The 24937-nt window shown below is 35.7% G+C and overlaps 1 protein-coding gene across 6 annotated transcripts in view; it reads left to right on the top strand.

Annotated features, from left to right (window-relative positions):
- Nucleotides 1–24937, top strand: part of MBNL1 (muscleblind like splicing regulator 1) — a 157405-nt gene that overhangs the window by 123670 nt on the left and 8798 nt on the right. For 2 of the 6 annotated variants that reach the window (XM_068972190.1, XM_068972198.1), the window contains exons 3-7: nucleotides 3010–3210; nucleotides 13471–13728; nucleotides 14915–14968; nucleotides 15834–15987; nucleotides 23746–23781. In XM_068972190.1, coding sequence (XP_068828291.1) covers nucleotides 3010–3210; nucleotides 13471–13728; nucleotides 14915–14968; nucleotides 15834–15987; nucleotides 23746–23781 — 703 coding nt within the window. Of the gene's footprint in view, nucleotides 1–3009; nucleotides 3211–13470; nucleotides 13729–14914; nucleotides 14969–15833; nucleotides 15988–23745; nucleotides 23782–24474; nucleotides 24570–24937 lie in introns of all 6 variants that reach the window. The other 4 variants (XM_068972155.1, XM_068972170.1, XM_068972162.1 and 1 more) reach the window with 4 other exon arrangements.

The raw sequence follows: 24937 nt of genomic DNA, 5'->3' as shown, positions 1-24937 counted from the left end.
AAGAAATGAAGGGATGTTGCGCTTGATGGGGATGTTTTTGGGGCAGCTTTTGGAATCAAATTTCAAAGTATAGAGCTATTATTATTTATTGTCTGTCTGTTTAGCAAATAATGCTACTTATCTGGAGAGGGAGCAATTTGAGATAATGATTTCTGCATGGTTGATGTTTTAGAATTTTGAAAGCTGCTACTGATTTTACTTGGGGACAGTGCCCTAAAGTTCTTAACATTTGCTGAATTGTCAGAAAGTCAATTCATGTGACAACTCTATAGAGACAATCCAGTGGAAAAATTGTTGCCAGTTAGTAAGATCAGTATTTTTATCCAATGAAAGTATTCTTTTATCTGTAACATGGAACTGCTATTTTATATGTATTGCAGATTATAAATTTGTTTTATTCAATGATATTTAACAAAGCTGAATTTTATTGGCCACTGACCTTATTTTCTTAAAATTTTTAAGAATGCTTTCTTCCCCCTAGATAAGTTTGCCAATTTGACCTCTGCTTCTAAATAATTTTAGTAGATTGTGCAAAGTGACATAAACATCTCAATTACTTTCTGAAGTTTACATTTAAAATACCCTCTCTGGAAATGCATATTAATTCATGGCAAGAATTAATATTGACTGACTTCTGTTCTCCATATTCTAAACTAGTTTTTTAGTCTACTGTGCTAAATTACTTATAATTCTTAAATATCCAAGAGAAAAATTATATTGCTGGTCTGCATGTGGCTGAAAGTGTCACACATTGCATTTGATTGTATGTAACGGTATAAGTTTAATCTGAATAATTCTGAATAGAGACCCAAGTTGAACATGTATTTATTGTACAGGTAAACTCTTGCCTTGCTGCTGCCTTGGCAGCCGATAGTCAGTGGAGCAACATCGAATCAACTGCTATTTGAATAAGTAGCTGTTGATGGACTTGAGAGATTGCTCTGGGCCCCCATTTCTGGCAGGTTATTGGTTGTTAATATCTGGGACCCCTGCAGTTTTCTGTTGTCAGTGGGTAGCTGCCTTAGGCAGAGATGAAACTGGGAACTAGAAGTGTTACTTTAGGCTGTTTCATCAAGAGCCATCAACCTGACAGGGCAGCTCACCATGGCATTCAGACCAACACATTGGGAGGCATAATTATTTTAATTTGAAAGTGTCTGTGGACTCTATGATATACTTTTTCTTCTCCCAAGTGAATCAAAAGTTGTATTAACTTTTCTCTATTACACGATCTTGTGCTTAAGACTGTATATGATAACTGCAAACATGTTGTCCTAAAACAGTTTGTGACATCAAAGGAAGGCTGTCAGAGATTTTCAACCCCAGCACTATTGACATTTAGGACGGATGAGTCTGTGTTATTAGGGGCTTTTCTATGTGATGTAGGATACTTACCAGCATTATTTGCCTCTCCTCATTAGATGCGATAGTGCCCCCCAGCTGTGCAACCAAAAATATCCCCTGCTGTTGCAAAATATTCCGTGTGAGATACAATCACCCATAATCGAGAACCACTGCCTTAAGAAAAAAGGAATACTTGAATTCTGTGTTATTCTTCTAAATACAGGATGAGTCAGAGCCAAGTTAGATAAAGAGTTTATTTTATTTTTTAAGATATTTCTGAGTTATAAAAATTATTTCTGTAACATATACATCTTGATTGCATAAAACTTTATTCTGTAAAACTCCCTTGAATACTAAGTAAACTCTTGGATGATCTGACTTCTTATTCCTATCAGAGGGAAGAAGTATCTACATTCTCGTGTCCCTTTCTTTCTAAAAAAACTTTCTATGATTCTGTTCCTTACTGCAGGTTAAAGATAACAAACTGTTGAATATTACCTTAAAGAATAGGATCCATTTTGTCCATTTGTTTTTGTGTTTTTGAAACAAACATTATTATTTCACATAGATTAAACATCAAGAATAAAAACTCCATTGACTTAGGAAGTTGAAAATATACCATCAGTAAGGTGGAAAATTGTGTTAGGTTATGCTTTGAAAAATGAAAAAGCACATTGTTAAAGTAAATTTAAGGTAAATTATTTAATTTTACTCAAGAACAGATATATCTCCTGACATACAGATTTTCATATCAACAAATGGAAACCATCCTCATATATTCATGAAAGCATTTCTGGCAGAAAATTCTATCTTATAGCATTTATTCAGTGTTACTATATGTATTTCCTTGAACAATCATAATGTACTTCTTTAAGAGTATTCTTTTCAGACTTCATTTCTTCATAGTAAGCTGAATCTGTTGTAAAGTCTCTCACAAAGGAATAAGAAGCTGGTGGAACATCTATTTCCCCAGGAAAACGTGCAACAAATACATATGCCAAATACTTTATCTTATGTGCTCAAAAGAAATGGTGTCATCATCACCTTTCATATATCCTGAGATTTATTCACAGTTTACATTGACTGTGAGACTCTGTTATCCACTGGGAGTTCTGCTTTATTTATTCTAGATAATAAGACACTTGCAACCTGTTAACAGTTGTAAACAAATCTTTCAAGTACATCTGACATAGCAATTATGAAATGTGTTTTCTTAGACAAGTATCTAGGATTAAATCAGGACAAAGGTGGAGTTTAGCTAACTACAAGAAGTTTCTGTATTGAATGGTTGAGCTATTTTTCAAAAAGCAATTGCATGTATTGTAGACCCCAGGCTTCAAAATCCCAGTGGAAAATTTCCTAGATAAATTACCCATTATATTTTAGAGAAACATAGATTTGATGAATGCTTATTTAAGAAACATTCTTAATCTAAATGAGAATTAATAAATGTACAGTTAAGTGGAGAGAGGGAGAGGGAGGGAGGAAGGGAGCAGAGGAAGAATGGATTTTGGATGGATGCATGGAAGGATGGATGCATGGAAGGATGGGTGGATGCATGGAAGGATGGATGGGTGCATGGAAGGAGGATTGATATATAGTGTAGGATATTGACTTTGAACCAAGACCTGCCTATTAAATTTTACCTTATATTTTATTTTTCAGCCAATGTTTTCAGTTGCACCAAGCTTAGCTACCAATGCATCAGCAGCCTTTAATCCCTACCTGGGACCTGTTTCCCCAAGCCTGGTTCCAGCGGAGATCTTACCGACTGCACCAATGTTGGTTACAGGGAACCCTGGGGTCCCTGTACCTGCAGCTGCTGCAGCTGCTGCACAGAAATTAATGCGGACAGACAGACTTGAGGTAGGAGTCATGGGTATTTTTATGTATTCCATTCTAAAATTCATAGTGTGCTCTTTGTTTTTTTATTTCTTCAGTGGCTATAAAGGTTAAAAGATAATTTAGAGATTTTGGTTCAGTGTTTGGAGCATTTTGCTAGAATATGGATATGCTATATTTTATGAAAGTAACATTTATAGAAGCCACAACATCCATATGTAGAAAAGTGGGTAAGAACTTGGACCCTGGGATCAGACTGCTTTTTACTTGGTTCCGCCTCAGTTTTCTTATCTTCAAAATGAAGAAACAATTTTATCTCAAAGAGTTAGACTTAGCTTCCTAAATGTTTCTTGTTACTGTTGCTATTAACAAATTCTGTCAATCCCCTGATACTTGTTCTCATGAACTTGTTATTAAGTTACTACATACAAAGTGTTTAAATAATTTTTATTGTAAGTTTCCTCATAACCCTCACAATGTTTCAGCAGGAATGACAAGGCACCTTTGTGAAATGCGCTGATAAATTTTTAATTGCAAATTGGGTGATACTCTGTCTTCGAGTCAAGGATAATCTGATGTATGTGCTTTGCTATTGCTGCTTGAAAAAGAAATTAAAGATATAATCTTACATTGAAGTAGTTGAGAATTTCAACTTGACTGTAAATTAGTGGACTTGGTAAACTCTAAATGGGGAAAATGGCAGCATTACTGTACACTGAAGCTCTCAAATCTGGCTTTGGTATCCAAATACAGAAAAAATGAGCTTTTCCTCTTTTCCCTGGTTAGGATGAGGCAATATTTAGTTCTAGAAGTTTTGCATGTCTTAATTACAAGAGAATGGCAAAACAAGGCCATTGTGTGAACATAATTGACACTAATAATTTATCAATTTAGCAGGAATTTATTTAATCAGTACCACTTTCTGTTGATTAAGTTTCATTGCATGCATTACAAAGGATCTCCGATTTCAGAGTACTTATTAACTGCCACCACCTTTCTGATGGTAGTAGCAATAGTTGATAATTATTGGATATTTACTCTCTACCAGCCCTAGCATTATCCCTCCATGTGCAACACACATTTAATGTTCAAAGCAATCTTATGAGAAAGATACTATCGGTAACTCCATTTAACAAGGCAATAAACTTGAGAGAGAGATGTGATTTATTCAAGGTCACATGGGTAGAATCTTCTGGTGGGGCATGATATTAAACACTGTTTTTACTCCCCTTCCCATAAAGTGATGGTACAAACAAGAGCAGGAAATTTGGGCTTGTATGTTCCCTTTAGAGTTTTTGTTTGTTTGTTTTAGGCTTATTTTTAACCTTTCATTGAACATGTTGGAAAAAGCTCCTACTTATAGGAGTTCCATAAGGAGAACTCAGGAAGGATGTTGAGACCTGATTGCATGCCCTCTGTGAACCAAGGACCCTGCCGTGTGCTAGAGATAAAACCTTGACTTGCGGGTGGTTTGTCATTGCATAGTTTTTTTTGCTCATTAATAACTAATGCTATTTGCAGAGAAATTTAGGAGCAAATTTAGGAAGTTTTAAATATTTAAAAATTATTAGATGCTCAATATGTGAATCCCCCCCCCCAACCTTTCAGAAGCATATCTTAAGGTTCTTGATTGTTTAATGGGAACCAAATAGGCAGTTTGAGATTAACTTGATTGAATTAATTTTTAATAGGAGATTAAAACTGAGATTGTCTCTATTTAAATCTCTTTCAAGGAACCTTTTAAAAGGCTGATTGTGTATTCAGAACTCTTTTAAACTAATTCTTCCACAATTTTAGGTAGACTGTAATTGGTTATATTCTGTATGATGTTTAGTTAAAATGAAGACTTCCGTCTTTCATTTGGTTTTGTTTTTCTTTTGCAAGGAGCTACTGCAAGTATTTTTTTGTCTTCCTTTCTAGTAGTCACAACACATGGCTCCTGTTGTAATGACTGTCATTTCCTTTTAACCTGAATTCCACTTATCTCAATGCCTGATAGTAGGGCAGCTTCCTATCTTATTCTCATTCGCAGGATCTGCTTCAGTGTCACAGTTACAACCTGTTAGGATATTGCAGTGTGATGCTAAGGGGCACGTCTTTCTCCTTGGCATTGTGATTTCAGACATTCCTGTCTTCAGGCTCTTCCCTCTCATGCTCATTACACCATATCTTGGGGGTCTAAGAGACAGGGCAGTAAGTGCCAACACTTATTTACATATTTAGTTGTTTGGGATTTAAATCTGTGCTTGATTTTTAACTCATGGAACTCCCAAGTACATTTTAGAATTTTTAAGTTATTTTTGAGGTAAATAAATTTTGAATCAGTTAAAATACTGGCCAGTTCTTCTTGCCACTTCCTTTTCTTTTTTTACTACAAAATAGGAAGTGAAGAAGTTAAAAACAGCATAGATTATCATCCTTCTGATTCTTTTGTTTAGAAGAACTAACATATAGCACCCAATGTGATGCTACAAAAAATGTTGATACTACAAAAAATGGAAAAAGAGGAACCCAAAGATTAGTGTTGGTGATGTTGCTAATTAAGTGAGTAAGCATAGGTCAAGGTTTTTTTTCCCCCTAAGTGTCATATTTCACACATATTAACCTAGGGGATTATACCAGATAATCTCTATGACCATCTCCAGTAAGGTGAAATTTAGATCATTTTCTTGCATTTAATGCCAACTACAAATTATTGAAAAGGTTATTTATGTGTGTGTGTGTATATATATCCACACATGCATAAGTTTTCTGTCACTATCCATACTATCCATTCTTTGTTGGATGTCTTTTAAAAGACTTTGCAGCTGTGTACTCTCTATGGTGTAAAATCAGTTTTCTCTAAAGAGGAGCAAACCTCTTAAATATTGGTCACTGAAATGAGTCTTTTAAAAAATTCCATTTTGTGATCTTGGGGTGCCTTTGTGTAATTTCTGAGTGGCGGTTATTTTCAATGATATTTTAACAAATTGTTAAAATCTGTATGTGCTAGAAAGGACTGAGGTTTTTAGTCATATCTGCTTTACTACAAAGAATTGGTAATTAAGGAAATTGTTTATTTTCAAGATACACAATAATTTTTTTATGGTGCCAAAAGGATCCATGAGTGCACTTATTCTCTCCTTTATTCAGCAATATCCAATGAAGAACTGTGGACCATATTTCAAGTAAAAACTGTTGTGAGGAATATCTTGAGACATCAAAAGGTTGCCTACTGTTTCATAACAATAAAACGTCCCCCAGAATAGTGCCAAGCTCATAAGTGATGGCCTAGTAACTTGTTCAATGAAGGAATAAATGACTCAGTCAACTAGTTAATTAATTAATCCATGCCCTTATTCAGAGTTTAGGGTAATCTACCAGAGGAGATAAAACAAGACACATTTTTAACATTGTTAGCATTATCCTTGGAAACATGTTTACATTTTGAACATTCCAACTACGAAATATGGCATCTTGTTCATGCCCCTAATCCTAGAGCAATAGTTTTCAAGCTTTAATGTGATTAGAATCACTTGGGATGATTGTTAAAAATGAAAAGCCTGGGGATTCTCTGGAGGTCCAGTGGTTAGGACATGGGCTTTCACTGAGGAGAGTGCAGGTTTAATTCCTGCTCAGGGAACTAAGATCCTGCAAGCCACAAGGCACAACCAAAAATTAAAACATAAAAAATTGTTTTTAAATGTGGGGCCTCATCCCCACAGGCTGATCTGGTGGGTCTCCAGTGGGGCTCTCAAATTCTTTTCACAGATGATCTGGGTGATTCTAAATGCAAATGGTTTATAAAATACTGTCCAGGGGATGTGAGCACCTGTTATTTAAGTATTAACTTTTTTATCATTTACCTCATGTAGTTACTTGTGATTCTGGATTAAAAATCTGTCTCCTCAAATGCATTTAGCATTCTGTATTTTGTGAAGTTGCTGGGAACAACGTGGTACAGCATATTGAAATATGTTAAAAAAACAATGATGATTTTAGGGGGCAATTTATACCACATAACAGCATTAATAAAACAGAGAACAAACCAGTGGCCACATACTTCATATGCTGATGGAGACACTAGATTGCCATTAGGTTAACTATATTATTTTTATATTAATAGTCTATGTGACATATTCCAGCAAAGGTGGGCAAACTACTCGGCTTCTGATATTTTCAGTTGGAGTTGTTTCAAAATAATGTATTCATTTGCTGAAAGTTTTATTCTACTGAGGCAATCATGACATGAGTTTTTAATTCAGGCCACTGGATATTGAATGCTTCCACTGCTTACTGATACAGAAGAGTCTAGTGGCTTTTTTCATATAGGTATAAAAACATATGGTACCTACTGACTACACAGACAAAAAAAGCATTTAAAGCTAAATGTGGATTTAAGTGATGGTGAAAGGATGCCTCCATGACAGCATTATAGGCATTTAATGGATTTGTCATGGTCTACTGCATATAAACGACACTCATTTCAAAATGAGATTAGAAAAGCAAATGCTTTTAATAATACAAGAAAGGCTGATAGAATTACTTTACTTTTGTGTTTTTGTCTCGAGTATTTAGCTACTGCTTCTGTGATATTTTAATTTCTTTAGAAAATCACCAAGAAATATTAAGAGTTTAATGCACATGGTTCTATGAAGTTTAAATTAAAAAAATAATTGTAATAAGACTTTAGAATGGATGAATAATGTAGTGTAATAAGACACTAAGATGGTGAACTCATGTTCCCATTTAAAATTCCTAGTCTGTGATGTCTGTAATTAGTTTGAGTTTTGCTTTGGAGACGATATAGTTGCAAGTTGTTTCTTTAGTTGGTCATTCTGATATCTTCAGATTTGATTTTTAAGTTACTTGAAATCAAATGACAAATTCTTACCTATATTATCTATAGAAATGTGCTTGTCTTCACCGGCTAATGGCAGTAATGGTGGATTTCACCTTTCAGATTTCAAAGAAAAGTCCCAGATGATCTTAGCAGAAACCCTCTAGAGTAGCATTATAGATGTCTTTTTCTTCATTGTTTAAAAAATGAGATTCAGATAGACCAAGCTTGTTCAATTATCTGGTAACAAACTGAAACTAGATATCACATCATTAGATATTTATCTTGGGAATGTAATTATACAAGCAATTAACCAAGATCATTTCCCCTAATCATCACACTTTTAAGATATGGATATTTGAATTCTTTTTGAAACATAGATAATTTCTTCATATTTGTATATTCATGACCTATAATGCTATGGATTCTTTGATAAAATAATTGATTATTCAGTATTTATGTTTTAAAATGTGTGTTAGCTCAAATTTAATAGAAAATAAAACATCCATGATACTTAACTGTTGAACAACAGGTATATATGTATCTTTAACTAAGCTCCTTAATATTAGTCATTAGACTTCAATTGGGCTTTCCTGGTGGCTCAGTGGTAGTTAAAAAAAAAAATCCCCGCCTGCCAGTGCAGGAGACGTGGGTTTGATTCCTGGGTTGGGAAAATCCCCTGGAGGAGGAAATGGTAACCCACTCCAGAATTCTTGCCTGGGAAATCCCATGGACAGAGGAGCCTAGCAGGCTGTAGTCCATGGGGTTGCAAAAGAGTCAGACACAACTGAGTGACTAACACTTTCATTTCTTACAACCTATTATTATTTTGACCGATTTGAAATGTTTGTCATATTTATAAAAAATTGAGATCACATAACAGAACTGTTTATTTTAACCAGATTTGTATAGTATGTTTTAAGCTATCTATGTATTATTTTTTCAGTATTCATGATTCCGTAACTAGTAAATAAAAATACTAGATAGAACCCAAAATTTCTGTTTTCAGACTCTGTCCTCTTTGCATACTACCACTGCTATTTAATTAACAAAGAAGGTTTATGTAGAATTAACATAGATTTCCTTAGGAAGTTTTTCTAATTGCTTTTCCTTTTGATTATTTAAAGTTTATTAGCCAAAGATGTTTTTCTGGAAATGAAATTTACTACTTTAATGTTTTCAGTAAATATTTTTATCAAAGTGATGATTTTTACTGTGAAAGTAACTTCTTAGCCTTTATGTATGAAAGTTTACAAAACTTACATGATTTCCAGAGCAAGTCTTATGTTAACACTTACAAACATCCTTTTTGATTGAAGGTTGTTAGCTAGTAGATGGAATTATTTTCATCTAGGTTTTAAACCACTTATCAAACTGTAAAAGTAGTTGTATTTGTTGACCCACTAATACCATTTCTACATATTCATCCTTATAGAATGATTTTTTTGGTGTGATCTTGAAGGTAGCCTTTGCAACATTATTTGTAGTATGGAAATATTGGAAATAATCTAGATGTTCTCTGAAAGAGTTACTTATTCTGTGCCTACCTATTGGATGGAATTTGATTCAGTCAGCAAAAATAATCACTGTGGACACTATTTAGTAAAATGGCAAAAAGAATGTTTACATACATCAGCAAGCAATAACAGATCACCAAGTAATAACCATACTCTAATTACAACTATTTAAGAAATACTTTAGTGCAGAAGATTAGATGGGAATAGCAAAAAGGGCCATAACATTGTTAGGATTTTCAAATTTAATCTTCGTTACAAATTCTCTATACGGTAAATTGTGCAACTTTCTTATCCTGATTTGAGTTGGATGGTTAAATTTGTTGAAATTTTGTCTGTCAACTAGAATTTGCAAATGCAGTACCAGACTAAGACATTTCTTTGAGAGAGCAGCACACCCTACAGTTTCTCGAGTTTATCAGAGAAACCAGGCCAAACTCATATTCATCAGTCAAGAAACAGATCTCATTTTATTTTTAATGAAAAACTTTATTTAGAAATGAGATGTATTGATTATTAGAGAAAAATCTGGGTGAAAAGCTGTGGGAGGTTTGTTCTGTTGAGATAGGTCTCCAGTAAGCCAGATGTACACCTAAAGCTTGGCAGCATTCTTTAGCCCCTCTGGGCCTTTCGGCTCGCACCAGTACAAGTTTACACAAGAGATTTTCTGTTTCTTCTTTATATTTTTTCAAAGGCAAGAATAATTGGAGAAAAGCTATTTCAGTGTAGTTCTTCTATTCTGTTTCTCTTGTCAGGAGAAACATTAAGCTGGATTAAAAACAAAAAAAGTGAAACAGTCACTTTAGGACAAGATTCTAAGCTGACTGCTAGTTATCAACTCTGCTTAAGTGCTTTTTAGAATTCTCCCTAAATGAATCCTTCAAGACTGTAAAGAGTACAAAATTGTACTAAACCAGTTATTAGCTTACACAAAACACACATACTAACTTATACAAAACATACATATACATCGGTATAAAGCAAATGGACAGGGACCAGAAGAGGTCTTAGAATGACCATCTTTATGCAACCTGATGGTAAGTAAGTTCATATTCCTGAAAATAAAAAGAACATTGAGACAGACAGAGAAATAAAAAGTCAAAATCAGCCCAGCATTCAGGTTTTATTTGGGGGGACTGATGCTTAAATTTCTGGCACAAACACTGGCGTAATTGCTTTTGGAAAATAACAAATCTTTGATTTTAGTAGTTATTCAGGCTCCTGCAGATAGACTACCTTTAGATGTTATTTCTTGTCATTGTGGCAGAGAGTAAGAGAAATTGGAAAGGGTGTTGGTTCAGCTGCCGCCAGATTCTTTGTGAGCATATTCGAGAAAGCAAAAATTACTGAGAAGCTAATAGTAGTAGTGTCCGAACAACAGTTTAATGTTGGAAGAGGCTGAATTGACATAGATTTTTTAAACAGAAAAGTGGCCTTTTTGCTTATGCATAAGTTTTACATATCTACATGAAAAGTTCTTAATCCGTATTTAAAATCTCCTCGTACTTTGAGAAGTCTAATTTAGTAAGTGGGGATTTGTGGTTTAGAAAGCAGCACAGCTTGATTGCATGCTCAGTGAGAGTGGAGGACAAGAATTCCGGAAAACAGCTTAACCACGTTTCCTTTTCAAATTATAAACTCTTCGATATCCTTGTTTTCTTCTATTCCAGAAGATAAATGTAATGATAAAAAAGTAGCATCTTTTGTAACTTTCTAAGTCGTCTTTTACTCCTCATATTTCTCGGAGTATCTGGCACAGAGTAATTATTTAATAATTTTTTAAAATTATATAAATTGGAGTGATGAGTAGAGTTGACTTGGCTATGTAGATAGGATGCATTTCTTTAGCTTGAGGTTTCTAAATGGTACAAGATGCTCTTTTTTAACGTGAAGCATGATACAAATTATAGAGGCCTTTTTAAAAGGAATCATTTTCCTCAATAATGGGTTATGTATATAAAAGGAGGAAACACCTAGAATTGAATGAAATCATTTTTTGTACGTAAATCCAAGAAAATCTTTGTGTTTTAAATCATAGCAGAGTTTGCCTTGTTTTTTTTTTTTCTTCATGAATTCCAAAATAGAGTGTTCAGGGACTGTATCTGTTCCGTTTGTAAAAGATTTGTGAAAAACAAAAAGGAAACATCCTTAAAGCATAAAGTAATATGAGCATAAAAATATCAAAAGGACTTTCTGTGTTTAGGTGGCCCTCTTGTGGTAAAAAGGTCAAACTTTCCTGAATGAAAGTGCTGGCAACTTTTTAAAAAGAGCAAGCACCTTGACAAGCTATAAAGTATGTGCTGTCGCATCCAGCTCTTTGCGACCCCATGGACTGTAGCCCACCAGGCTCCTCTGTCCATGGAATTTTCCAGCAAGAATACAGGAGTGGGTTGCCACTTTCTACTCCAGGGGATCTTCCCGACCCACGAATTAAACCCACATCTCCTGAATTGGCAGGCAGATTCTTTACCACTGTGCCACCTGGGAAATCCCCAACAACCTTTAATAGTAAGAGGTCTGAATCAAGCAAATGGATGTAAAATAATCCATTTTCACCTTTTCTCCAGGGACCCTATTCAAAATTAGTAGATATAAAACAAACAGATAACAAAAACTAATCCTTTTCCATCTGCTTTACATTCACTACCCGGTGAATAACTAATGATCAAAAATATAGCTCTTAGAAACATTTTACAAAAAAGCTATCATTTTACTTTTTACACTTTAACTTTTAAATTATTTCTGATTAGCATAAAATTTGCAAAAATAGAACTGAGTCCCTGCATCTCCTTCACCCAGCTTATCTAAATATTGACAGGTTACATAACCATGTTACCGCTTACAAAACCAGAACATTAACATTGATATGCTGCTATTAACCAATCTACAGACCTTAATCAAATTTCACCCATTGTCCTACCAATATCCTTCCTCTGACTCAGGATTGTTCAGTCTATAACAGTATCTCAGTCTTTCTTTGTCTTTCATGACCTTGACACTTTGGGAGAGTACTGATGAGTCATTTTGTAAAACATCCTACCATTTTAGTTTGTTTAATGTATTGTCATGATTAAATTCAGGTTATGCGTTCTCAGCAATAATACAACAAATGTGATGTTGTAACCTTTTTTCAGTGCATCATATCAGTAGATATGTGATATCATTATGTCTTTATTACTGGTGATATTAACTTTGTTTGGTTAAGTGGTGTCTATAGAGTTCTTCACTACAAAGTTACTATTTCCTCCTGTTTCCTAATAAGTAAGTGTGGCCTTCCATGATGGCTCAGTAGTAAAGAATCCACCGGCAATGTAGGAGTTGCGGGTTCAGTTGCTGGGTTGGGAAGATCCCCTGGAGAAGGAAGTGGCAACCTACTCCAGTACTCTCGTCTGGAGAATCCCATGGGCAGAGGAGCCTGGTGAGCTACAGTCCACGGGGTCACTAAAGAGTCAGACACAACTAAGCAATTGAACAACAACAATGAATAAGTATATCAACTTTATTTAAATTAGATGTTTTACCATAGTTAGTATCTTAAGTGCATTTTCTTCCTCATGGACATTTTATTGAAATGGGGCTGTAATTAGTATACTACGACTTCCCTGTAGCTCAAACGGTAAAGAATATGCCTGTGAAGAGGGAGACCAGGGTTCGATTCCTGGGTCAGGAAGTTTCTCTGGAGGAGGGAATGGCAATCCATTCCAGTATTCTTGCCTGGAGAATTCCATGGACAGAGAAGCCTGGCAGGCTACAGTCCATGGGGTCGCAAAGAGTCGGACAAGAGTGAGTGACTCACACACACACAATGTTTTCAAGTTATTTTGTGGTTCCTTTGCAAATTCTTTCCCCCTTTCACCTGTAGCCTTCTGTCACCACTCCTGCACTTTAAATCTTGAGAAAGTTTCCACTTGTCCATAATGACTGACCTTCGTGCACTTTATGACCCCATAGGTATGTCGAGAGTACCAGCGAGGCAATTGCAACAGAGGAGAAAATGATTGTCGGTTTGCCCATCCTGCTGACAGCACAATGATTGACACCAATGACAACACAGTCACCGTGTGTATGGATTACATCAAAGGGAGATGCTCTCGGGAAAAGTGCAAATACTTCCATCCTCCCGCACATCTGCAAGCCAAGATCAAGGCTGCCCAATACCAGGTCAACCAGGCTGCCGCAGCACAGGCTGCAGCCACTGCAGCTGCCATGGTGAGTAGAGACCTTAGCTCAGTCCTTGTGAACGGTCACAGAAACAGTGAACAGCTGTATCTGACAACAAGCTATTCATTTATTAACCTTTTTAAATTTTTTATTTTTTTTTTTGCTGAAGATATGTTTGTTCAGGTATCCCAGATAATACGTAATGAAGTGACCATTCAGAGAAGTGAGGGTAACTCCTCAAATGGTTCAGATTGCTCCTACCCTTGGCCTAATTTTTAATACTCTGTCTTACTCTGGATATAGGGTTTCTGAAATTTCTGCTTTGTACAGAACACCTGTCTCCTTTTCAGTTTAACGATACTGCCATTTCTGGTCCTCTTATTTCTGTGTGCTATCTAATCAGCCATTGTTTTCCTTCGGTGTGTTCTTCTGCACATCAAGGCTCTTCTCTACATTTATCTTGCTTTAACCATAACAAAATCTGAAACTATTTAGGAGAATTGCTTCAACAAAACTGGTTTTAGGTTTCCGTACAAGATGTTGAGCAGTTTGCGTATCTAGATTATCTTGAACTATATTGTGGCATAAACAGACCTGTAAAACTAGAGATGTTTGCCTATGCCATTACATAGAGAGGAGAAAGCAGGACTGAAGGAAGAGTTAGAAATGGATCATTTAGAACAGATAACTAAACTATAATGAAGGGAAAATTTAACGTGATCTAATAGCTGATTTTGATGAGTCCAGTTTTGTTCTTTGCTTAGCTGTTTTAATGTTGTCCTTTTTTTTTTTACATAAATATATGACTTAATTGTTAAATTATTCATGAAAAAGAACCCTGTGTGGTATTTCGTAGCACAGTCAAATAGTCACGGAGAGGTCTTTTCTGTGTTTGTTTATGGATACTTGAGCAAAAATACAGAAGGCAGACTTTCTCCTCTTCTCTTCCTTCCACTCTCTCTTTTTTTTTTTTCTGTTAGAGTATCTTGTTTGTAATTAACTACGAAGAGGAGTTATCCTCCCAATAACAACTCAGTAGTGCCTTTATTGTGCATGCTTAGTCTTGTTATTCGTTGTATATGGCATTCCGATGATTTGTTTTTTTATTTGTTTTTTCTCACCTACCCAAAAATGCACTGCTGCCCCCATGATGCACCTCTGCTTGCTGTTTATGTTAATGCGCTTGAACCCCACTGGCCCATTGCCATCATGTGCTCGCTGCCTGCTAATTAAGACTCAGTCGGCTGTCAAATCACTGAAGCGACCCCTCGAGGCAACCTTTGACCTGGTACTATGACCTTTCACCTTTTAGCTTGGCATGTAGCTTTATTGTAGATACAAGTTTTTTTTTTTAATCAATTTAAAAATATATATTCCTTTTTCTGTTATAAAGTTGTAAAGTACAATGAAAACTGAGTGTGGTTTCCTGACAAAATTAGTAGAAAGACTAAACAAGTCCCTGGACAGATGTGGTACAATGAAAGAATCCAAAAACCCAGCAGCCCACATTCAGTTTAACTACATTGTAGAATGTTCTAATGAAGTATTTGAAGGACATTAAAAATGTATTTTTGGACTGTATATTTATGTACCTGTTTGGTTAGCATGGCTTTAGTGATAGAATTACTGACTTTTTAATATTTATAGTTCAGTGTTTTAAGAAAAAAAAAACTTGCATGCTCTGGGACATGTGCATGTTCAGGTAGATTTGGGGAGGAGGGCAGAGTGGGGCTGGGTTTTATTTTACCAGTTTCGGTCACTTCGTACGATTAACTATTAACATTGCTTATACTTGTCAATCCTCATGGAGCTCGCAGTGCAGCTTTTCTTCTTTTCCCAAATCAATGGCTTCTCCCAGAAAGCCTGAAGCATTATGGGACTTAAAACACTTTAACACATTATAACATGTGCTCTCATACTAGTGGGGTTTTTTTTTTCTCCAAAACAAAAATAATGCTTCCTTTAAAGCTTTTATCTTGCTTTTTTTTTTCCCCCTTTAAATTTTTGTTTATTGGATGTTTTTCCCTCGGGTAGTTAAGTGCTCTGCTGCTTGCTTGCTCATGCTTCCTAACAATTTTAGCCTTCAACTGATTTTTCTTTTTTCTTTTTCTCTTTTTACTGGTATTTGTTTTTTATACTCACTCACTAAACAGGGAATTCCTCAAGCTGTACTTCCCCCATTACCAAAGAGGCCTGCTCTTGAAAAAACCAACGGTGCCACAGCAGTCTTTAACACTGGTATTTTCCAATACCAACAGGCTCTAGCCAACATGCAGTTACAACAGCATACAGCATTTCTCCCACCAGGTAAGGCGTTTGAGTTTGTTAATAAGTAAATCTGATAATGCATGTAGATTGCTATTGGTAGAGCAGATAAGCCACGCCCCTAGTCATTTTTAACCGTAGAGCAGGTGGAAGGTAAGATGAAAAGTTGTCTCAGGTCTCTCCTATGATTTTCCTTAAAAACTAAGAGTTTTAGCTTAACGAAAAATGGATGAGAAGTCAGTGATATTTTGTATATTTATTTGTATTTGTGTAATTTGAAATGAAATAGAGTTCTCTTTTTTTTTCTCTCTTTCCTCAACACTGTTACATGTCTGTCAAGCTATTTTATGACCCTTTCCTGCTGTAAGACCCCTTTGCCTTCATGATTCCAGAGTTCATTTGAATTATATGAAATTACACTTCAGTTTTGGTTTTTATTTTTCAGCCTTTTTGTTTTCAAGGTGGAGAATAAAAAACTGACTCTGTTCCAATCTTATTGGTACCAATCAGTATACATCACTTAAAGTTTTTGCTCCTGAGCTAATATTGAAGTAGCCCTAAGTACCCAGTGAAGTTTACATTTATAAGTGAGTTACACATTTGTGGTTTCAGTTGATTTCAACTTAGTAACATAAACATACTCTAGAACTATGCACAAAGATTTACAATTTAAAAACATAAACTAATCAGTCACTTAATTACCTGGAAATTTATTATTTTTACTTACTCTTCATTTGCTTCAGACAATACATATTACATTCCTTATAATCTAGAATTTAAGTAACCAGAGACTCTAATCTTATTTCCTCTTCATCTCTTAATCTTTCTTAAAAATCGCCGTGTGTTAAGAGATTCAGTTAATAAAATAATTTTATTAATTAAATTGATAAATTTATGATTAGATGTGTATGTCAAAGATACAGACCCATTAGTATGTTATACTATGCTAACAGTATTTACAGTGCATTAGGTTCAAAATCGGAGAAGGCAATGGCACCCCACTCCAATACTCTTGCCTGGAAAATCCCATGGACGGAGGAGCCTGGTGGGCTGTAGTCCATGGAGTTGCTAAGAGTCGGACACGACTGAGCGACTTCGCTTTCACTTTTCATTTTCATGTATTGGAAAAGGAAATGGCAACCCACTCCAGTGTTCTTGCCTGGCGAATCCCAGGGACGGGGAGCCTGGTGGGCTGCTGTCTATGGGGTCGCACAGAGTCGGACATGACTGAAGTGACTTAGCAGCAGGTTCAAAATACATTGAGGAAATGTGATAATTTGTTTTTTAATAGTGAGAATAAATTATATTCTCATTAGTTTTTACGGCCAAGTACAGCTTTTTATACAGTGCCTCTTTGAAAACTAGCCATCCATGTGTAGACTATGTAGTAACATTCAGTGAACTAGAATAGAATATTCCACTAATTGAAATAACCTGCCTTAGCACCACAGATAAAGTTATATTTGTACTCATGAAATAGTATCTATCAAGTTGCAGTTTGTCCATTTTAGAATAGAAATTAAGTCATTTGATCTTTGGGTATTTGTTGTACTCTGAAGGAAAAGTCACATTTCTTTTAAGTTTTATAAAATTAAAAGTTTTTTCTCAACATATGTATGTTTTCAGAGATTTCCAGAAATAATTTGTTTTGCTTTAGTATAAATTTCCATCTCCCCGGATTTATGCTATCTCCAACAAATAATCTATCAATTTTTCTATAGTCAGATCACTAGACAAAGTTTCAAGGAATTATAGGTAACTACTGTGATCTTTTTGAATAAATTAAAAACTGTTTTTGTCAGTTTATTTCACTAAATGAAACATTACTACTAGAAATGACAGTTTCTTTATTTAAAAATCTAAAAGTGAAAACAAATTTAACTTCTTCCATATGTTACTTAAAGAAATCTAAAATAATCTCTTTTATCAAGTAGATTTTGCTTCAGTTTCTCCAACAACATTCACATGACTGAAGACTTTTCTAAATAAGTATAATCATTAATTGTATGACATGTCTGACTCTGATTTATGACCATAGTCTCTCTATGGAATGGGTTTTAGTCTGTAGATAGGATAGAGCAAAAGAGGCTAGGTAAAATTCAACTCTGGGAAAACCAATACATACCTTCATAAATCAGAGTCATACTTACCTCTCTGTCTAGAAACTAAGCATTGTTAATTTAAATAAAATGTGCCATAATATATTGAAATATGCTGAAATTTTAAAGATGTTTGCATTTTTTATGATAAATTTGCATCAGAAATTTTTTTTATATTTATAGTCAATATGTAATTATTGCAATAGTAATATCAAGTAAGGATTATTTGTAACGCGGTTTTAAAGAGCTTGCAGATTAACTTTTTGTCATCACATAGAAGTAGGTAGTGCCTCCTTCATTCCTTCAGAGTATTTTTAATCTCATAGGTACTTATGTGCCACAATGACATTAAAAAGTTATAATGGATAGCCCATCTATACTCCTGCCAAACCACTTTATCATACAGCTGGGAAGGAAAGAAATCTAATGTAGAAAATATAAAAACCCAAATACCTTAAAAGCCAGGCAGGAAATATGAACAAGTGAAGCAAGAAGTAAATTTGAAGCTGCGGAGTCTGGGAGGTGCAGGAGAGCTTAGGCCTAGTTTGAAGGGAACAGTCAGTGTTCAGACAGCCTTTTGTTGCCTTAGAAGACTATTTGCCGGGTAGGTTGTACCTGTTGTGCGCTGGACACCCTTCGTGGCTCCGTATATGTCATAGCCTTTGTGACTATGGGGTGGTTGTATACAACTCAATGTGATGGCTCTGGTGTCCAGTATTGCTAGATCTTATGATTTATTTCCCAGATACTCTGGACTTTTGAACAGTTATATGTGAAATCTGTCCATTTTTAAATATTGTCAATGAATTGTTGAGAACTACAAAAAATCTATCCTACCATAAATTCATGTGTCATCTCTTGTGATATGGGGGAAAAGGAAGTTCATTTTCCAAAGTCTAGGTTATTCTGCAGACCTATAGATGGATTCTGTGATCAGAGCATCCTGTCTAACCACAATATTATAATTTGGAAGTTATATTCCCACTCCAGTACTCTTGCCTGGAAAATCCCATGGACAGAGGAGCCTCGAAGGCTGCAGTCCATGGGGTCGTGAAGAGTTGGACACGACTGAGCGACTTCACTTTCACTTCTTACTTTTGTGCATTGGAGAAGGAAATGGCAACCCACTCCAGTGTTCTTGCCTGGAGAATCCCAGGGACGGGGTAGCCTGGTGGGCTGGTGTCTATGGGGTTGCACAGAGTCGGACACGACTGAAGCAACTTAGCAGTAGCAGCAGCAGCAGAGAAAGGAAGCTGTTTATTTTTTGCAGTTTAGAGTTTTAGAATTCTGTAGTCTGTTGCTTCAATAATAACATCAGGGATTATTAGGTCTATTTCATTGATATTACAGTGAAGCATGGTTGGCTAAATCTTTGGAGCAGGTAACTGTATACAGAACAGGTTGTTAGCAAAAGATCAGGATTGCATGGCAAGCCACCTAACTAGTAAAGAAAAATTAGTATATACCATAACTTTTAAGAACAAACTTGGTCTTATGTGGCCTTTACCCATCTATCCATTAATCCATCCATGCATCCATCCATGTATGCATTCATCTGTCCATTTATCCATCCATCCTTGTAACCATCTATCTGTTCTTTCTGTTCCTACCTCCTTCTCTTCCTCTTTTTCTTCTTTCCTTCCCTGTTTTCCATCCACCTGTCCTTCTTCCTGGGCTTCCCAGGTGGTGCCAGTGGTAAAGAACCTGCTTGCCAATGCAGGAGACAAAAGAGATGCGGGTTCGATCCCTGGGTCAGGAAGATTCCCCTGGAGGAGGCCATGGCGACTCACTCCAGCACTCTTGCCTGGAGAATCTCATGGACAGAGGAGCCTGGCCGGCTACAGTCCATGGGGTTACAATGAGTCTGACACAACTGAAATGACTTAGCACTGCACATCCTCTGACTCACTCGTTCATCCATCTTTCTGTTCATTCAATCAACTACATCTCAGGGCATCTCCCATCCCACTCCCACCTCTCCCAAGAAAGTTTTCTAGCCTTTTGCTTTTATACCCTCCATCTCATTTAAAGATAAATATAAGTAATTTGGACCATGTTCACACTGAAGAAATTTTTATTTTTTTTAAATGGATAGTCCATTTTTTTTTACCTTTACCTGTTAAGACTAAATTTACTATTCATACAGAGTATATGTAATCTAATGTCTACTTATGTTGTAGGTATAAATTTCATGAAATAACACTTTTATTTACATCAGTTTTGTTTTCCTGAATTTATGTTAAGTCCAATTCTAAACTTCAGTTTCAGTATTGGATAGATGTATCAGGCACCACTGAAATTCCAGAATTCCCATCCTCACATCTCCTCTTCTTTCCCATCTCTACTCGAATGGTGATCCTATGCTGTCCAGTAGTCTGAGACAGGTTACCCAGTCTCCATTCTTCAGTCAGCACCGGCCATTGCTGATGTAATCATTGTCCATGCTTAGAAGATCCCTTGAATGCAGGTGCTCCAAGGCTTCTGTGCCTGCCTTGGGTACCAGCATCCTTGCCTAAGCTCCTTAGCCTCCCATGCAGCCCATTCCCTGGAAAGCCTGCTTCTGGCAGTGCTGCTGTGAAAGAACACACCACCAGCCCAATTACCGAGGGGCCCTGCACGCTTCTCATCAGAGTCTGGAAGAATTTTTTTCTCTCTGCTTTCCTTCACCTTTTTTTTGCCCGCTTGGCATCCGCAAAAGCATACTTCTCTTCCTAGCATATTGCCCTCAGTCATTGTAGGCTTATGATTTTTAAAAACCTAAAAATAAGTTTGCTTTCAACAGCTTCAGCTTCACCTTGAGCAAACATTCCTAGAAAGAAGAAAACAGAAGTCCAGAAAACTTTCCTGAGGGGTTGGAATAAGAGGAGAGAAGCAGGGGATGGGGTTGCTTTTACAGAAAGAAAAGAAAACAAAACTTTCAATTATCACTTTTAGTATGATTAATGAAGTTAATAAAGATGGTTTATTTGAACCTTAGCATAGTGATTATAAATCTGGCTTGGAAGTTTAAATACAGTCTACCATAAGTTATACTTAATTTTTTTCATATATAAAAAGGAGATAATACTGGTAATTATTTCATAAAGTTATGTTTAAGTTAATTTTAAGCATAATATAATAAAACATCTTCCTAAAGCGCTTTTACAAACAGGTCTAAGAGTTTGGAATAAAGCCAGGAATGTAGTAAGCACTGTTTTTTCCTGAACTCAGTAGAGACACAAAATATAATGCAACAGATTATAAAAATAAATTATATGAAGCTGTTTCTTCTTTAGACATCAATTTTAAGAATAATTCAATTGATTGTGAGCTTTTAGTTCTAAATGATATAGAGCATTTTTAGAAGGCTTTAAATCAGCTTTTTACTCCTATCATAATACACCTAAATAAGCTTGAATTACCACATGTAAATGCAAACCTCCAACAAAATCCCTATAGTTTTTTTCCTCTCTGCTTTTTTCCCTTCTTGAACTGATTTGAACTACACATACATCTCATTGGTAAACTACTTTCCTAGTTTTATTTTCTGAATCTTCATAAAAATTAACTTAATTTCAATTTAAAAATCATGTAATTAACATCTTGCATTCCTCAGAAGCACACCATTCTGCTCTGCAAATACCTTTGTAGGAGAAATTTGAAATTGACAAATTCATTCACTTAAATTTTACCTTATGCTGAAAATTGAAGAAAAAATTTCAATTGGCTATTTATGCAATCATTCATAAACCAACCAATCTGATGTAAAGATGGCTATTATGGTCGTTTCCAAAGTGATTTTTGATTTCGGTAAGTGGGTCCTACAGCATTATGTCTTCATATTTGTGAGTTACTGCACCCTGGCTAGTATTTTCATTGCTGCCTTATGTTTATTTCCTGCAAATCCCTCTCAAAACTGTGTGCATTGGTTTTAATGGTAATGAGGAAGATAGCTCAAACTGAAATTCAAGTCCTAAAAGCTTTAGGGTTTGAGAGAGACAGGATAAGGTTAACTCATTTTCAGCATGTGCAGCCTTCCTTTTGCATGGGATGAAGCATATAGACAAATTGCAGCATAATAATAAATAATATATTTAAAACTTACCCTGGACAGTATTTAAAACAAATATTTCTCAAATTCCACATTATTCTTTTTCACTCACCTTTCATTCATTCTTTCCCAGTCTTCTGACCCAACTGTTGGAGGATAATGATGTCATAGAATCTAGGATATTAAAGTTTGCTTTCCCTACTGTCTCAAATTACTGGTCTCAGTTATCACTGATTTGTTTTTGTTGTCTTCCACAAGGCTTTGACTCAGTAGTGGTAGCAAATGACAGAGATCTTCAAGTGTCTTAATAAATAATGCTTATCAGTGTAATACTACTCCACCTGAGAGAATGGCTCCCTAGCTCTCTTCCCGAGTTTAATCATTGATCATTGTGCCCACAGTCTTAATTGTGATAACAATCTAATTGCAGCTGTTACAAGGATGCCAGTGAAGTAATCTGTGCTTCTCAATGGCAGCTTTGTTTTGTAGGGCCATCTCTGACAAGACGCAATTGGCAGATTTTTTCTAACAAATGTTCATCCCAGATGCTGCCAGTATGTAAATAGGATGTGCCAAGATTTAGATAGAAATATAAAATCATTTGATATTTTAAAACCTAGGAGTCTAAAATAATCTCATAGAAAGAACAGTAATTCAGTATATGGGAAAGTACCCTGTGCTTGGTAAGATAAGGTAGATTTTCCAATGTTTATATGGCACAGAGAACAGGCACTATCTATGTAATGCTGATTTTAACGTTGTGGTGGAGCGATTGTGAACATCAGTGCCAACACCCCCTATGCAATGTATATATCTTCATTATCCCCCATTGAGGGTTTTTATTCGAATCTAATTAACCGTTTTTGAATGTGAAATTTCATAGAACACTTGCCATTCTGAGAAGTCTTAAAGGTTTAAAATAGCAAGGAAAACCAGTCTGCTTTCTCAGATACCTTCTAAGTAAATCAGTTTGAGACTTTAAGAAAGTGTGTCCCATCTAAATGTTTTCTGTACATTTAAATTCCAAACTAAGGCAGTGCAGAATTTCAGTTTCTCCTTATGCCTTATTTTTATTGCTTGGTATCCCTCCAAATAAAATTCCTATACGATGGATCACAACCCCTTGCATTTCTGTGTGGTTGCTGCTACATTGAATAGGGAAATAAATAAAACTAAGGGAATGAAATGAGTGCTTTGGTTTCATTACATTATTAAGTCAGCTCTGTGCGTTGAATTATTTAGCCTCTTAGTAAATTTCTCTTAATTATTTAACATGTGCTCAATTCATATGTTAAAAAGTCAGAAATAGCAAAGCCACCAGATGGCCAGTAACCAGATTAAAACAAAACAAATTGCAGTATTATTTTTAAAAGAATTAAGCAGGTTTCCATTTTTTTTAAAAAATTAACTTTTATTTATAGGCAGCAATTAAGAGAAACAAAGTGTACCAGCACACAGTTAAACTGGCTTTTATTCTTCCCTTGAGACTAGTTCTAATTGATCACTATGCTATTGTATGATTTGATTGTGCTGACAGTTACATGCCACTGTTCCCATAATAACAATTTTTCTTCTTTGTTCAAATGAATTTCCTAATTACACGTGTGATGGGATGTTTTAATTCTTTTCCCTTTTCAAATCCACCTTCCTGTTGCAATGCATGATGGGCAGGCTCAATATTGTGCATGACACCCGCTACAAGTGTTGGTAGGTGCCAGCTTTGTTTCTTGATTATCTTAAACCTATGGTGCACCTCACAGCCCCTCAAAATCCACTGCTGAGTTTAACTTTTATCTATTGGGCAAGTCCATTTCCTTTTTACTAACACCTGTCAATTAAATGCCATTTTCTATTTAATTGACATGGACTCACATAAATGTTTTCTTTACACACAAGTTTCCTTTAGTCACCTTTGGTGGATTTTGATTGGACTATGAGTTCTGGTGTGTTAAAAAAAAAAAACTATCTCATAAAAGTAATATATTGTATATTTTTATAATAGTAAATAAGAAAACATACTTTTATTCAAAAACAGATAATTGTATATATGAAGTAAATATCTGTATTTTGACTTAGATTTTGAATGTCTAACTATGAACACTATATAAAATTCTTGGTGTTGACTTAGCAAATTAAGCCTGTTTGTGTCAATTTTCTTGATTTGATGGTAACAAGCTTTTTTTCCCCTTTTTTTTTCTCTTTCATCCCCCTTCCCCCTCTCTCCTTGGAATGTTGTCCTGCTTTGCGCTGTGATTGCATGTCACTCGCTGGTGATGATGTCCCGTCACATGGCTTACTGCTGTGATAAATACCATGCCCAATTATCTCCTCCATGTTGCCATGGTTTCCATATTGCTACACTCTTCTGTATGTTTGCTTATATGATTTTCCCTCCGAAAGTTCCCATGGTGCACGGTGCTACGCCAGCCACTGTGTCCGCAGCAACAACATCTGCCACAAGTGTTCCCTTCGCTGCAACAGCCACAGCCAACCAGGTTTGCTAATTTACAGCTTTGTTTCTTAAAAACCAACTCTAATAGGGCTCAATCCAACAGCCCTTGCGCACGTGGATTTCCCATTGAGGTCAGTGGGGAATCGTGTGTCCGTGAGGGCTGTAGAGGGTGCTTTAATAGCATGGGGTTTCAAAGATACCTCTTGTTGGCCTACACATTCTTTCTATGATGAGCAGCAGAATGCTTTTATGCCATTTATAAGTGCTCCAAAGTTGTCGCAGCTCCATTTCTAAAGCTACTAAAATGATATTTACACAAGCAATTCTCAGTTGGTCTCAAATCAAAATCATGCAGGTATTTTGACCAATCGAAATTATATCAGGTAGTGTATACAGATGTTGAACTATAGT

Source organism: Capricornis sumatraensis, chromosome 1 (assembly GCF_032405125.1).
Source record: "Capricornis sumatraensis isolate serow.1 chromosome 1, serow.2, whole genome shotgun sequence".
In the NCBI taxonomy this organism is placed as follows: Eukaryota; Metazoa; Chordata; class Mammalia; order Artiodactyla; family Bovidae; genus Capricornis; species Capricornis sumatraensis.
Note: the sequence above shows the minus strand (reverse complement) of the source record. Positions and strands in the feature narration are given on the sequence as shown.